Source organism: Lutra lutra, chromosome 11 (assembly GCF_902655055.1).
Source record: "Lutra lutra chromosome 11, mLutLut1.2, whole genome shotgun sequence".
NCBI lineage: Eukaryota > Metazoa > Chordata > Mammalia > Carnivora > Mustelidae > Lutra > Lutra lutra.
The window spans coordinates 90,943,480-90,960,354 of NC_062288.1; the positions used below are offsets into that span (position 1 = coordinate 90,943,480).

The window sequence follows — 16,875 nt, forward strand, 5'->3', positions numbered from 1 at the left end:
ATTCCTTTTCTTTATTTCATGAAATCACTTCATAAAAGTCAAAGAGTGTTACAAAATATTTTAAAAAAACGGGTACTGGCTCTGATAAGGTTGAAAACCACTCACTTATGGAAATAGTTTCTGGCCAGTATTTGGGTACAACACCTTCAATACAACATAACAACTTGTATGTAATTATACTGACATGTAACAGTGGAGCCAGAATGATTATTTTCAAGGCACAAATCTAGTCATGTCATTGTTCTTAAGAACATTCAACTGAGCCTGGGTGGCTCAGTCCTTAAGCAGCTGCCTTCTGCTCATGTCAGGACCCAAGAGTCCTGGGATCGAGTCCCACATCAGGCTCCCTGCTCAGCAGGAAGGCCACTTCTCCCCCTCCCTCTCCCCTGTGTCTCTCACTGTCTCTCTCTGTGTCAAATAAATAAATAAAATCTTTAAAAAGAGAAAGAAAGAAAGAAAGAAAGAAAGAACATTCAATAGGTTCCCACTGCCTTTAGAAAAAAGTACAAACTCCTTCGCACGGTTAGAAAGCCCTTCATAGTATGTTACTACTTACCTCACCCGCCTCATCTCTCACCACTGCACTCTAATCTTCCAAACAAATCACTTGCAGACCGAGATCTTTCTCATCCTGAAGAATCTGTACAGCTCCTGGACCAGAAGCACTGTACCCCAAAGACAGTGGGAGAGTACATACCGCCCCAACAAGATCGGGTGCTCTCTCTTGTGCTTCCATAGCACAGAGTACTTCTCATGTTATGTTATATGGTTAGTTTGAAAATAAGCAAGGACTACCTTTGTATTGGTCAGTGTATATTCAGTGTCTTACATACTGCCCAGCACACTGTAGGTACTCAATAAATGTTAACCGAAAAATAATTTGTTTTAGCACTGAACAAAGAGAATTACATGGATAAAGAACATTGGTGGGCCTCAAAGTATTAGCAAATGGCCTATGGCTGATAAGAAATAGATTGCCCCAGCAAGGGAAATTCAAATAATTTAAACTTCCTATATTAAGTTAAATACTCCAAATTCTACCTAAACATACAACTAACAAAAGAGCACTCTAGTGATTAAGAAGTATGGGGAGTAGGGGTGCTTGGGTGGCTCAGTGGATTAAAGCCTCTGCCTTCGGCTCAGGTCATGATCCCAGGGTCCTGGGATCGAGCCCCGCATCGGGCTCTCTGCTCAGCAGGGAGCCTGCTTTCCTTCCTCTCTCTCTGCCTGCCTCGCCTACTTGTGATCTCTCTCTGTCAAATAAATAAATAAAATCTTAAAAAAAAAAAAAGTATGGGGAGTAGGTCAGCACCCTGCGTATCACCACATTATCCATATATTCAATATTATATATTTACTTCAGTGAGCTGGCTTTAATACTAATATAGAATACAAAAGGCCACATGACAGAATTATAAATGCCCAATAGCATGCCTAATGTTTAATATGTCTTCCTATATATTCTTTGGGAACACAGTCAAGCGTTCACGGATACTACAGAGAAAATAAAAAATTTGGTCAGCAGAGAGAGAAGGGATGAATGGATAAATTAGGTGAATGGATGAACAACACACCAATTATCAGTGTAAAATATACTGGAATAGGACCTTTAAAGAACTGGTGGGTTGGGAAGAGGGGTGGTTCTTAGTCCTGGCTCTGCTATGAAATAGCTGCATGATTCCAGGTCACATAATGAAGTCACCTAATTTCCCTATGCCTCAATTTCTCATTTGTAAAATAACATGGTTCTGTCTTTTATAAAGCCTTTTATTTCCTCAAACAAGCTGCTCTCTTGGACCACCACATACATGGGACACTCCTGTCCTTATCTGCTGCCTAGCCAATCTCTAGTAATTCTCTTTTCTTGTTTTTTTCTCTTTCTTAAAGATTTTATTTATTTATTTGACTGACAGAGATCACAAGTAGGCAGAGAGGCAGGCAGAGAGAGCGAGAGGAGGAAGCAGACTCCCTGCTGAGCAGAGAGCCCCAATATGGGGCTCGATCCCAGGACCCTGAGATCATGAACTGAGCCGAAGGCAGAGGTTTAACCCACTGAGCTACCCAGGCTCCCTCTGTAGTAATTCTTAATTATCCTTTCCTCTGGGAGGCTTTTTGTGAATTTCTATACCAGCCAAGTTTCCTACTGTTATATGTTCCCCAAAAAACTTTGTACTTCCCTGATTATAAATCCCCAGCACACTTACAAGTACCTAAATTCAGGGCGCCTGGGTGGTTCAGCTGGTTAAGCATCTGCCTTCAGCTCAGGTCATGATCCCAGAGTCCTGGGATCAAGCCCCATATTGGGCTCCCTGCTCAACAGAGAGCATGCTTCTCCCTCTCCTCCACACTTGTGCTCTCTCTCAAATAAATAAAAATCTTAAAAAAAAAAAAGTACTTAAATCTTGTCTTACCAATAGTCTGTTAGTTTAGGGTACAGACTGTGTCTGGCTTGCTAAATTATTTTATTTCCAACATCAAAGTACCTAAAACATGGTAAGTATTCAAGAGTTAATTTATAAAATGAATGAATTAGGTTCCAGCAAATTGCAATTTTAGGATTTGGAAGATAATTACCCCTAATCACTGCCTCTACCTACCTACCATATTTTCTAAAATAGTTTTTTTTTGGGGGGGGTGCCCAGGTGGCTCAGTCGGTTAAGCATCTGTCTTCAACTCAGGTCATGATCCTGGAATCCTGGGATCCTGGTATCAAGTTCCATGGTGGGCTCCCTGCTCAGTGGGGAGTTTGCTACTTCCTTTCCCTCTATCCCTCCCTCATTCATGCTTGCTCTCTCTCTCAAATAAATAAAAATATTTAAAAATAAATAAATAAAATAGTTTTTTTTATTGATTGATAAATGAATACATTTAACCATCAATCCTGGTATTAAGTTTTCTGATATACAAAAGTCATTTTCAAAATAAGCTTGAATTTTTCCTGAACTCTCCTGTTTTTCTAATCAGAATTCACTCAAATATCAAATTGTTCATCATCCAAAAATAAGTAAACTGGGATCTTCTTTGACCTGAAAGTTACACTAACAACTTGAAACCAAGTTTTCTAATAAAGCCAACTTCAAGTTTTCCAAACTGAAAAGACTATGCAATAAATTAAGAGAATTTGTTATATTATAACTTAGAAGTGTTAAGACTGAATAAATAAAACACTGGTCTTCTAGAGTTTTAAGAGAAATCAATGTTTAAAAAAACTGCCTATCCTCTCACCAAGCAACAATGATTTCAAAAGTATAACAAGTAGAATGTTTTTTAAGGGCACATTTAGTATCATGATAAAGTACCCTCTCTCACTAGTCACCACCTAGATTAATTTTTTTCGGTGTAATACTTCTTCAGATTAATGTTACTGGAGTCATGTCATTTGAAGTGGAAGAAAGAAGCCTCTATGTAAGTAAGAACAAATCACAGAATCTAAAGAGGAGACAGGAGACCTATAATCCAAACTCCAGACTGAGACTAGCTCGATTTTAGCCAGCTTTCAGGTGCTGCTCCCCAAATGCCTCCAGTACTATGGGTGACAGGATCCAGGCAGGATGTATAAACAAAATCAAGTACATGCATACATAGGAGTTGTGAAATCAAAATTAAAGTTCCACTAGTTTACTGGAATAGCAGTTTCAGAAATGCCAAAGTAGGTTCTAATCAATAAGATTAGCAGGAGTAAACAGAGACAGATAAAATAAAAAACTTGCAAAGGCAAGAAATGCCCTCTGATTAGAAAAAAGGCAGAGTTGAAAGGGGAGAACAGAAGGACTAGTGTATAAAGTTGTAGTGGTATTCAAGAAAATGGTCACAGGGGAATTGGGATCTGCCTGCCTGAGGAATTAAAAACAAAAAGAACGAACTGGCTGCTGAGGCTCAGTCACAGGCCTAAAATGAGCTCTCATCCTTAACAGCTCTTACTGAAGTCTTTTCTTGTAGAACTCTAGATCAGCCCCCTTTGGTTTTGGAAAGAACCTGGTCTCCTGAAGGATTCATGCCACCCACTAATACCAGTATCCCTGGACTTAATTCTAAGCAATTCTGGAAGTGCCGGTGATATTATTGCCAATGATAAAGGCTTCTTAGTAAGGTCTCCCTGACTTTCTCTTCTACTGAATCTGACCCCTTCACAGTCTCAATTACATAGTAAACTCATCATTTGTAAATATGCATCATTTCTCTAAATTGACTGTTAGAAAATCAATTTTTAGAGTCCTTAAATTTCCTTCCTCTGGGGTCTTTGCCCACTTAGCCAAGTCTGGAGATTACCACCTCCCTAAGCATATTCACTATAATCCTCCCTCTTATGGGTACCATGACTAAGAGCATTACTCCAAACCCTTTTCAAGGAGTACTTCTGGAAGATCTCCCAAATCCAACTCTCTCCTGCTGAAGGAAACACTCTAGCTGTCAATCAGCTTCTACCTGCTCTCCTATCAATCTAGTTAGCGCCTCCTAATACATCAGAAACTGACCAATTAGCAGATGTACATCCAAGGGCACCAGGGAACATTATGAGCTCAACATTACCCTTACAATGCAGGTGGTGAAAGGAGAAAAAAGAGGAAATGAACAAAAGTGTTAAGGCCTCCCCTGCCTCCAAACAAATGACAAAGAAGTCATCAAATTCTTTTCCCAAAATTGGATTAAAATGAATGAATATAGAATGATGGTACAGTGTAGCAGCAGGTCTGTAACTGTATAACCAAGAATCACTATGTGGACAGGATTAAAAAAGAAGTACAGATCTCTAGTGGGATTGCACTATGTAAATGCATGTCCACTGTGAACCCCTTATATAGCTACAGAAAAAAAGAAACTGAGTACTTATGTCACATGTTACCCTGAATAGCAAAACAACCATTATCCAACTTTCATAGATTAGGAGCACTAAAGGAGATTACAGAGATCTAGTTCAACTGCCTCGTTTTACAACTAAAGAAAATGAGGCCAAGAAAGATTAGGACACTTGCCTAAGATCAAAACTGGCCATTGGATCCTTAGAGATAATTAAAAAATCATTTCCCATTCTCTCCCAAGTTTTAATAATTTCAGGAGAGTCCTGCAAATAGGCAAGGTCAGCTGTTATTTCCAAAAAGGATAGGCAAAAAAGAAAAAAAGGTCAAGGTGACAAAGAAAACGGAAGAGGACTTACCTCTGGGTCTGCTAGGCGCTGAGACAGACCTACAACAAAGACGAGGTTTTTTTGTACAACACGTACACTAGCCAAATGTTTGCGGTTTTCTGATATTTTCTGTTTTCTCTCATTCTGTTTCTGTTTTTTCTCATTCTTTATCCTTTGCAATTCTTCCTGGGAAAGTGGTTTATAAACTGCTGGGTCTTCTGGATATGGCTTTAAGCACAAAACACAGAACTCAGCATTAAATAAGGAAAGAAATAAGCTATATGAATAACCATTATCATTCTGGATGATGGGTATGTGGTTATTTGTTTCACCTCCCTTTTTCTAAATCTTTTAATTGCCTGAAATATTTTTATTTAATAGATTTAAGATAAAATAGTTTTTAAAACACTTTTTTTTTAGGGTTTAGCACAGACCACTTTTAGTATTAAAACTCAAAACACCACCAAAGGTTCTATAATTTAAAAAAAAAAAAAAAAATCGTGGGGCGCCTGGGTGGCTCAGTCAGTTAAGCATCTGCCTTCAGCTCAGGTCATGATCCCAGGGTCCTGGGATCGAGTCCTGCATCAGGCTCTCTGCTGGTCAGGAAGCCTGCTTCTCCCTCTCCCTCTGCCTACTCATGCTCTCTATCTTTCTGTCAAATAAATAAATAAAATATTTTTTAAAAAATACAATAGTGGTATTTCCCCATAGTGTCTAGCAGAATTGACAGGAAAAGTAAGCTTCCAGGGTCCCGTGTAAGAGGCAAAGGGTGTAAGCTATCTCATCCAAACATATTTTATATGTTTTTGTATTTATATATTACAATCCACAAATACTTCATGAAAACTGTGCACTAGAAGATTAATGATGTACTTATTCTTTAATTCATTGTCCATCTAAAAGGAACATAAATGGGAAAATAAGCAACAATCCATAGATACTCTGGCTCAGGAGCTTGACTTTAGTTTCCAACACTTACTAGCCACGTGGACTTAAGCAAGTTAATGAAAGTCAGTATCCTCAATAGTAAGATGAAAATGATCTTAAAGGCTGGTTTAACAGTTATATAACTCTCATAAAGCCATTATTATCGTGAATAGTACACAGTAATCCCTCAATAAACATTAGCAATGACACTGTTGTAATTTTCCCCCCTTTCTTGTCATTACAATACTGTTTGCATTCCTACTGCTAATGCCAAGGGTACTGGTGGCCTGAATGAGGGCTGTGGAATCTATCGCCTGGCTCTGAATCTTGGCTTCTCTTTACTATCTGAGAGACCTTGGCCATAAGTTGTGACCTGCCTGCCTCAGTCATCTCTTCTGTAAAAGAGGAATCACAGTACATTATTAAGAGGGTTCCTGTAAGAGTTAGAAAATATATATACTTATAAAGTGATTAAAACTGTTTCCTACACTTAAGCATTCAATAAGTCACTTGTTATTACTACTAATAAAAAATAGGGGTGCGTAGGTGGCTTAGTCTACTAAATGTCCGATTCTTGATTTCACCTCAGGTCATGATCTCAGGGTTGTGAAACTGAGCCCTGCATTGGGCTCCATGCTGGTTGTGGAACCTGCTTAAGATTCTCCCTCTCTCTCTGCCCCTCCCCACTAAGAAATAAATAGTTAATACTAAACGCAAGATGGCGACACATTAAATACAATCATATCTAAGTGTATATGAAGAGATCCCAGAAATAGGAAATTGTGCCTATGAGAATATAGGAGCAGGGATTAACAGTGATGTTGTCAAGAAAAAAAGAAGGAACAAGGTAGAGTGGAGACAGTATTCAAAAGCCTGAAATCTTGCTATGCTTTTAACATAAAGGTACTTTAATCTTTATATACATAAGTAAAACACAAAAACAAAACCCCTCAAATTTGTGTACACACTAAGATTAATGATGAAGGCAATTAAAAAAGTGAGACTTCTCTTTATGTTCCTCAGCTTCTACTGGTAATATCATAAGGTCTCCAAAAATCCTATTCTTAAATATTCAGACATAATTCTTAGTGGTCCTGGAGGACGTAAGCACCCAGACCATTTGATTTCCACATTTTAAAAATCTGAATAGAGACACCTGAGTGGCTCAGTCGGCTAAGTGTCTGCCTTGGGCTTGGGTTATGGTCCCTGGGTCCTGGAATCGAGCCCTACCTTCAGGCTGGGAGCCTGCTTCTCCCTCTCCCTCTGCCTGCCACCTCCCCCTTGCTTGAACTCTCCCTCTTTCTCTCTCTCTCTCTGTCAAATAAATAAATAAAATCTTTTTTTTTAAAGTCTGAATAAAAATAATAAAATAAAAATCTGAACCTTCTAGCTAACTGGTCCTATTTGGCATACCGCAACTGAATTGTAAGTAGGAGGCATATAAAACAGTTGACCTGGTAACTGGTGTGACTTTTGCATGACCTTAAGTCTTTCTCCAGGATGAAATATAAATCTAGTAGTGCACATTTTAGGTGCTCAATATTTATTTGCCAAATGAATGCCAAGCTACTCTCTAGAATGGAGAATTTAATTCAGCATGGTTAATTTTCCTTTTTAAAAAAATCTCAACTTTTCAAGGTTCCAGAAAAAATTGGAAAAGCATGCATTCCATGAGAGCTGCTCCACCACACACATACCATCATAAATACCTACTTTACAAACCCAATGACAGAAAATTAACAAGCTGGTACAAAGAGATGAGGAAGGGAGGAAGACTAAAAATGGGAGATGAAAAAACACATCTGGTTTACTTTTTGACTGAAACACAAATATTAAACTTAATTTTCCAGGAATATAGCATCAAATGAAAAAGTACAAGCAGGAAATTTTTCTTTAAATATATTATTGTGTATTATATATCAAACTAATACAAAATATGACAACTGTGAAGAACCAGTTTTAATGTATAAAATATTTTAATAGTGCTAATTTGATGATAAATTACCAAACTATTAATTACGATGGTCTCTAGTGTAATCACTTAATTTTTTTCCATGTATGTAGTTATGTTCTCACTTTCATTTCTTTTTTAAAGATTTTATTTATTTATTTGACAGAGAGATCACAAGTAGGCAGAGAGGCAGACAGAGAGAGAGGGGGAAGCAGGCCCCCCACCAAGCAGAGAGCCTGATTCAGGGCTGGATCCCAGGACCCTGAGATAATGACCTGAGCTGAAGGCAGAGGCTTAATCCACTGAGCCACCCAGGTGCCCCCTCCCACTTTCATTTCTAATGTATCTTTGTCTTTTCTCTTTATTTTCTGATCAAACTTGCCAAGAGTTTGATTATTTTATTGTTTATATTATATTGTTTATATTATTTTATTCAAAGAACTGGATCTAACTTTTATTGAAATACTACTTTTTTTCTATTTCAGCAAATTCTGCTTAATCTCTGCTTCCACTGTCACAATGTTTACTATTCTTTTTTGGTTTCTTAACCTAGAAATAAGCTAGAAATTTATTTTTTGTTCTTTGTTTTCCAATAAATGCATTCATAGCTTTAACTTTTCCTTCTCCTAGAAACAATGAAAAATACTATATAAAGTTTGTTTTTTAACCAGTATCTTAGAAACAATAATGATCTGCAGTGGGGAAGTCCCAAGCCAATTTCTGTATAAAAGTCAAAATCCAGAGAGATAAGTGTAAAGTTTGTGTAACAACAAATGGGGAGGGAGGGTCAGCATTCAAAGCCTAGGGTCAGCCCAAGGTGAGGAGTCTTTGGGGAACTCAATCCCATGTTAGGCTGAGACCCAGCCCTGTCCCCAAAAGGCTCATTCAGTCTCAGGATAAGAACAAACTACAGAGAGGTCAGAATAAGATAAAAAAACAAGAAGAAAAATATCCTGAAGAAGTTGCTGAAACCAACCTCATGGAAGATTTGCATCCTAGAGACCTAAGACCTTAATACTTGGCCTCACTTGGCCTCACCTGTGACCGTTATGCTTGAGGAATCCCTAATGGCACTGTTTATAGGGTCCAGCAGAAGCCAAATCAAAGTTTCTCTAGAGGAGGGGAAATATACCTTGGGCTCTGGACCACCCTACAAATAATTCAGTGACAACAACCAGGAAGTAGGCACAGATATAACCAAGCACATAAAGAAAGAAAACAACATGAGCAATAACAAGTAGAAACATTCCTCACACACTTAAGCTACTGGAATTACTGGACACATGTAAAAATAATGCTTATCTGTTTAAACAAATATATGATCTGCTGCCAAAACAAAACAAAACAAAAAACCCCTCAAATATGATAAAAATCTTTCTGAAAACATTAGCAAATTGAAAAGAAAAGGTGTACTATATCATGATCAAATGAGGTTTATCCTCAGAAGGGAAGGTTGATTCAAAAATCAATCAACCTAAATCACCATTTCAACAGAATGAAGAAGAAAACACATAATCATTTCAAAAGACCTTCTCCCCTCTCATGCTCTCTCTCTCTCTCTCTCTCTCACATAAATAAATAAAACCGGGGCACCTGGGTGGGTCAGTGGGTTAAGCCTCTGCCTTCAGCTCAGGTCATGATCTCAGGGTCCTGGCATCAAGCCCCACATCGGGCTCTCTACTCAGCAGGGAGCCTGCTTCCCCGCTCTTTCTCTGCCTGCCTGTCTGCCTACTTGTGATCTCTCTCTCTCTGTCAATAAAATACATAAAATCTTTAAAAAATAAAAATAAATAAATAAAACCTTAAAAAAAAGTCTTTTCTACAAATGATGCTGTAACAATATATCCGTATGGGAGAAAAAAAAAAAAATCTCAACCCCTGAACCATATCTGAGCCATTGCAGCATAATATGATTACTTTACTTCTCTTGTACAGCTTTGTGTTTCCCCTAGAGTTAACTGTCTGATTAGATCTGTATATGTTTCTTACTAATTCAACCACCAAATCTCCTCCAAATGTTGAAATGACCTCACAATACAATTCTTGAACTTTGTACATTCTGTTCTTCAGCCCACCCATAAGACTGCTCATCTGCAAGATCTCTAATCTGCTCTTTAAAATATATTCCTTCTACAACATAGATATGCCACTCTCTTTGATTTGAGAAGCACCAATCACACTTTTAAATGTTTCTGTTTGCTTACTTCTGTTAGGTTCTTTTATTTACTGATTTTTGGTACTGATGCTGGTATTCCTGAAATGTCTGCTAATTCTTTGTTCTTAACACGTTTTTACATGAAAGAACTCTGTCAACTAGTCTATAAATGCTATTTCTGTCTACTGCAGGATGCTCTTTTGTGACTGCAAAGAGGACAAACTGGTGGACAGAGTGTAACAATAATTCATGTTCTGAGCATAGGAGGTCTTAGTTCCTCCAGGGTATCTCCACCCAACTTAAGGCTCTGACCCAAATTTATAACCAGTGTTTCAGCTAGAGAGCATCTGTCTCTGCTACATGGCATAAAAGTTAGGCTGGATCCATATCCTGTTCCAATGCAACAATGAAGCACCACACTGATATTTTCCTTAGGATCTTAAAAGCACCACTACTCTTCTCTCAGCATCCTTATCCTGAGCATGTTTAGCTAACACTTCTTTCCTAAAATTGATCCCAATGGCCTACTGCCTTTCCGATTCCTCATACTTGCTTGTCTTCCCAGAAAAGCACACTTTTATTGATAACCAGATCTGCTAAAATTATTTTGCTTTATCCTTAAAATTTTTCTACTTTTTTTCTCTACTTCCTAAGAATTTAAGGTGATTCTAGGTAACCCCCTAAAAGTGAAGTGAATTTTTTTGCCATTTCCCCAAATAACTGATTTTTCTCTAATGACTATTTAGTAAGTGGTCTTTTTATTAAGATTCCTCTTCATAGCAAACAAAAAGAAAAAAAGAGATAAACTTATTAAGTAAAACAACTTCGCAAGCCTTATAGTTTCGGGCTATAATGAGAATTACCACTTTCAACAAAATAGTTCAATATAATTGTCTTCTTATGGAATGGCCAGGAGCCAATTTTTAAAATACGACTGAATGCCCCAAATCCACTAACACAAACTGATTACAAATTTTGACCAAAGCTAATATTAAGATTTTCATTTAGTTTTCATTCACATTCCTAAAATACATTAATACCAAAACTATATACATTAACCTTATAAAAAGATAATATATATACATTATAAATATCTATTACATGTTATATATACTACATATACTGTACATAAACTCAACACTTAAGTAGATCTAACCTTTTTTCATTCATGTAATATATATTACATGCCCACTAGATTAAAAAAAACAACAACTGGATAATGCATTGCCTTCTAAGATATAATCTCTGATTAGGAAATTGAGAGATGAAATTTAAATATTCTAGGTATCTAAAACACATTCCTGCTTTCTCAAAATCTGTAGTAATGAACATAAGAGCTCTTTGAAATGGGTCAACAGAAAAGTTTAAACCATACCAAGAGACACTGAAAACCAAAGACCAAAAAAAAAAAAAAAGATATTTGCATTAACCTCTGGATCACAAAGTCCTTCAAAATACAAATGCAGCAATCCTACTCACTCTATTAAGTCACTCACTAGATTATAACTGTTGGGCCTGCTTATTTAAACAGGACCCAGGAATATTAAAAATCATAGAACTATTTAGAGTTAGAAAAGACTCAAGAGATTTATATTTGAATCCCAAACCTACTACCCACTAGCTGATGCCTGTGGTTAAGTTACTTGAAAGGCCTAGTTTCATGTACACTGGGGATAGCATTACAGCCTAGAGTTGTTGTAAAGACTCAACAAATGAGTACCTATTATCTTCTGAAGCAGGATTTCTGTCATTTTAACCCATGACCTCTCTTAATAAATGTCAAAAATTTTTCCTATTTTGTACTAAAAATTAAAGTGAATACCCTCCCAGCTGAATGTGTTTTCCCAAATTCACACTATCCTATCTAAATCCACTGTCTCTCCACTCATAATTCTCTTATATATCCAGCACTACTGATCCTGCGAATCTCTCCAGATAAGAAAGCTAAAGGTCAACTAGAGAGGTTATATGACTTTACCAAGGTCATACAGTATCTTTCTACTTCATTATTATCTTAAAAATGCTACACATGAAATCACCTGAAGTTTGTAGATTCTTTTAAATCTACTTACCTGTATGTTTGGGACAAAAAAAAACATATACAAAGTTACTCTAGAGTATTTACCTTTCTACATGCAGGACAAAGCCCATTTTCATCAGTGCGAATTCGATGCCAACAAAATCGGCAAATCTGATAGCCACAGGTGCAAGGAAAAAAGTTGATATCATCTATCTCCAAGGGCTCCATGCAAAGAGGACATTCCACAGGGTCTTCCTTCGCATCAGGACTGCGAGACATCTTCACGTTTATTAAACAGCAGCAAAAGTTTATAATAACTTAAGGGAGAAGGAAGTTCAGCACTGAGAACTAAACTGTAGAACTTCAAAGACCTGCATGAGAAGAAACAAAGTATACTATTTACTACTGGGAAAAAAATGGCATTTCAACCACCAGGAACCATACTGACAAAAAATTTGTAAAATATTTAATACTAACCTAGTACTTAATCATAGCACATTTTAGGAGAATAAATAATATACAAATTTTACATGGGTACAAGAATAGACAAACTATTAAAGAACCTAAATACTCTAGAAACAGAACCATGAATTTATGAGGTTTTAATATTTAGTAACAGTGACATTTATAAATCAATATGGTAAGCATAGACCAGTTTATAAGCAATAATAAAATTCTAGTCTACCTACTTTAAAGATAGATCTGCACAGAAAGATATGGTCAACTTAGTAATGTGGAAAGAAGAAAACACAAAATTAAAGGCAAGCAGCAGAGTAAAGGATATATTCACTATAATGAAGAGTTAGGGTCGAGTATACAAACAAATCTCACAAAGCAACTTTAAAAAGGCAATTAAGTCAAAATGAGAACAGAAGACAATGAGTAACTCACAGAATTACAAATAATTACAACACATGAAAAGGTGATCAACCTCTTTGGTCAGTAAACAGGGAGAGAGCATTTGTCCCCCATTAGCCTATCAAAGAAGTTAGTCTCCCCAGAAAGTAAAGATTATCACTGATCTAGTTCCTCTTTCAGAGAAAATAAGAGCACAAAAAATAGCTTGCCTTAAGTTGCCTGGCTCTTAAATGGTACAGCCTGGATTCATTCCAGCAAGTCTTAGCCCCTGAATCTGTGCTGTTAACCATGCCTTTATACCATCTTAGAATCTATCCCACATAAATACTCACACCTGTGCACCAGGTCCTTTGCTCTGTTTGGCAGCACTGTTCCCAGAGTATAAAACTGCAAAGTCACTATCCATCAGTTGGGAGGTCATTAAATAAATAATGATACAGCCATAAACTGGATGTCTTTTTTTTTTTTAAGAATTTATTTATTTGACAGAGAGAGATCATAAGTAGGCAGAGGCAGGCAGAGAGAGAGAGGGAAGCAGGTTCCCTGCTGAGCAGAGAGCCCCATGCGGGGCTCGATCCCAGAACCCCGAGATCATGACCTGAGCCGAAGGCAGAGGCTTAAACCACTGAGCCACCCAGCTGCCCCCATAAACTGGATGTCTTGAATCAGAAGATGTCTATTATACAGTTGTCAGGTTTTTGTTTTTGGTTTTGTTTTAAAGCAAGCTGGAGGGCCACCTGGGGCACTTAAGTCAGTCAAGCATCTGATTCTTGATTTTGGCTCAGGTTGTGATCTCCAGGTCCACAACGAGCTCCCCACTCACTGCAGAGTCTGCTTCGCCCTCTCCCTCTGCTCCTCCCTCTTCATCCCCCATCGCTTGCACTCTCTTTCAAGTAAATAAATAAAAATCTTAAAAATAGATTAAAAATAAAAAAAAATAAATAAATCAAGCTGAGGATGCCTGGGTGGCTCAGTCGGTTAAACATCTCCCTTTAAGTCAGGTCATGATCCCAGGATTCTGGGATCGAGTCCCACATCAGGCTCCCTACTCAGTGTGGACAAATAAATACATAAATAAATCTTTAGAAATAAATAAATAAATAAAGCTGGAGACCAACACAATTACTTCCACATAAATATCTAAACCCTGTATGTATATATATTTGATTTGTTTCTCTAAGAAAATAAAGCACATAAAAGGTTACACACCAAAACGTTACCTTATCAAAAAAGACAAAATGGAGGTAAGTAGATTTTACTTTTGAAATTAATTTTATTTTCAAAATTTTATTTTAGAAAAATCTGTATTATCTGATTTGTTACAAAATATTCTTTTTGTATTTAAAATGGCAAACCTTATGAGTTATTTTCATCTTTTGAAAAATTAAGTTAAATCTTTCTTTTTTTAAGATTTTATTTATTTATTATGTCAGAGAGAGAAAAAGAGAGAGAGCACAAGCAGTGGGAAAAAAAGGCAGAGAGAGAAGCAGGCACCCCACTGAGTAAGGAGCCCAATGTGGGACTCAATCCCAGTACCCTGGGATCATGACCTGAGTCAAAGGCAGATGCTTAACCAATTGAACCACCTAGCCATCCCATAAATCTGCTTTTAATAATCAGGAGAAAAAGGAAATATCTTCCTATGACTCTATAATTATTTCAAAATAAATTTTTTTAAAGACATGGTATATATATGTTATATACCATGGTATATAATAGTATATAATAAAATTTTTTAAAGACATGGTATATATATTCAGGAATCCTGGTTTGCAGACTCAATTTTGCTACTATCAGTTTCTTCATATATTAAAATTAGAGCTGATTTCTGGGGCGCCTGGGTGGCTCAGTGGGTTAAGCCGCTGCCTTTGGCTCAGGTCATGATCTCAGGGTCCTGGGATCGAGTCCCGCATCGGGCTCTCTGGTCAGCAGGGAGCCTGCTTCCCTTCCTCTCTCTCTGCCTGCCTCTCTGCCTACTTGTGATCTCTGTCTGTCAAATAAATAAATAAAATCTTTAAAAAAATAATAATAAAATAAAATAAAATTAGAGCTGATTTCTAATAGCTCCTCCAACTTGAATATCCCAAACTATACCTGCAGAAAAAGCAAACTCAAACATAATTTCCAACAACAGGAAACTAATTGAGAGGTGCTATCTACACTTCCAATATACTTTTGATTACATGATGTTACCTCCACAATAGCTTGCTTGAGTTTTAGTGAGGCTATTTATGGGATGCTGGAAGGTAAACAGCTGGGACTTAGGAACTGAAAAGCTTTCCAAAAACTAAATTACCATAAACAAAAGATGACATATTGAAGTCTTGCTTTTTGATTGCTTGTTTAAAAAAAAAAAAAAAAGAAAAACTTTTTAAAAGATTTTATTTATTTGAGAGAGAGAGAAACCACAAGCAGAGAAGAGAGAGGGGCAGAGGGAGAAGGGAAAGGAGAAGCAGACTCTCTGCTGAGCAGGGAGCCAAACATGGGGCCTGGTGATCATGACCCAAGCCAAAGGCAGATGTTTAACTGACCGAGCCACACAGGCACCCCTAGTAAAATCTTTTAAAAGGTCTGCAAGAGTATGTATTTTCCAGTTTAGAGGGAGTAAAAGGAACAAGAGCAAGAAATCCCTTAAGGTGGTTAATACAAGTGCAAATGCACTCTGTACACTTCTAGTACCATGGAGAGACGCCATGCAAGCTTGTTGCCAAAGGGAATCATAGAACTGGTAAAATGTAGGAGGGAATTTTACCTTGTATTCCAGTGTTCTACCACATTAGTGTGGTAGAACACTGGAATACAAGGTAAAAGAGCTGATTTCTGCCTCATGCCTCCACTAAATAGCTACAAAATCTTGGATAAGACAATCAAAAGCTCTAGGACTCAATTTATTCATCTGGAAATGCTAAGACATGCAAAATTAAATGAAAATTCAAATATAGAGGAATTTCCTTTATATAACACCACTAAATCAAGCTTTAAAATAAGCTTTGAAATAAACTCTCTTCTCCAAATACCTTAGCCCAAATTTTCATTTAAGAATAATTTTATTTCATAAATATTAGTATTTATATTAAAACTGTATATTGTATAAATTATATATTTATATTTGTAGTATATTAAAATAAAAATAAAACAAAATGAGTTAAAACAGTAAGATTTATAAAGGTATAAGACACAGAAAGGAAAGATGTTTTTAAATGAAAAAGGAAAGTAAAGTCAATGACTTCCTGGAGGAGGTGGGGGGGGGCGTCTTAGGACAGAAGTGATTAGTTCTTGATTCAGTAATTAATTTTGAAAAAGAGTTCATTTTCACATACACTATCTAATCCTCACAGTGACTTGGTAAGAACACATTATATCCTTTATAAAAGGTGAAAGTGAGGCCACATAGGAAACTCTTAAGGGTTAAAACACACAAATCAGAAGACCACCAGCTTCAGAACCCATCCCCTTTCCAGCATGATAAGACAGAAATAATCATTACTGAAGTTGCAGCTGCATATCTTTGTGTATGAAATGCCTATTTCCAAAAAGTGAAAATGGTTATTATTTTCTCAAGAGTCAATAATACAGAAAATCTCTACCTCATTACCCAAGTTCTTATTCTCTATATCAAATGCAACTAACATCACAACATAGTATAAATTCTGACAGAAATATAATGCTCCTGGAACACCAAAGAGTAGTGAAGTACACAAAATTAAAATTCTGTACTTGGGGTGCCTAGGTGGTTCAGTGGGTTAAAGCCTCTGCCTTCGGCTCAGGTCATGATCTCAGGGACCTGGGATCGAGCCCCACATCGGGCTCTCTGCTCAGCAGGGAGCCTGCATCCCCCT

General features: G+C 37.0%; 1 protein-coding gene across 6 annotated transcripts in view; it reads right to left on the reverse strand.

The window, feature by feature from the left end:
* The window catches only part of CNOT4 (CCR4-NOT transcription complex subunit 4), a 139,142-nt gene that overhangs the window by 65,288 nt on the left and 56,979 nt on the right, over nucleotides 1–16,875 (reverse strand). For all 6 annotated transcript variants that reach the window (XM_047694158.1, XM_047694159.1, XM_047694160.1 and 3 more), the window contains exons 2-3: nucleotides 12,284–12,549; nucleotides 5,156–5,353 (exon numbers count right to left, since the gene is read on the reverse strand). In XM_047694158.1, coding sequence (XP_047550114.1) covers nucleotides 5,156–5,353; nucleotides 12,284–12,457 — 372 coding nt within the window. In that variant the 5' untranslated portion in view covers nucleotides 12,458–12,549. The remainder of the gene's footprint in view (nucleotides 1–5,155; nucleotides 5,354–12,283; nucleotides 12,550–16,875) is intronic.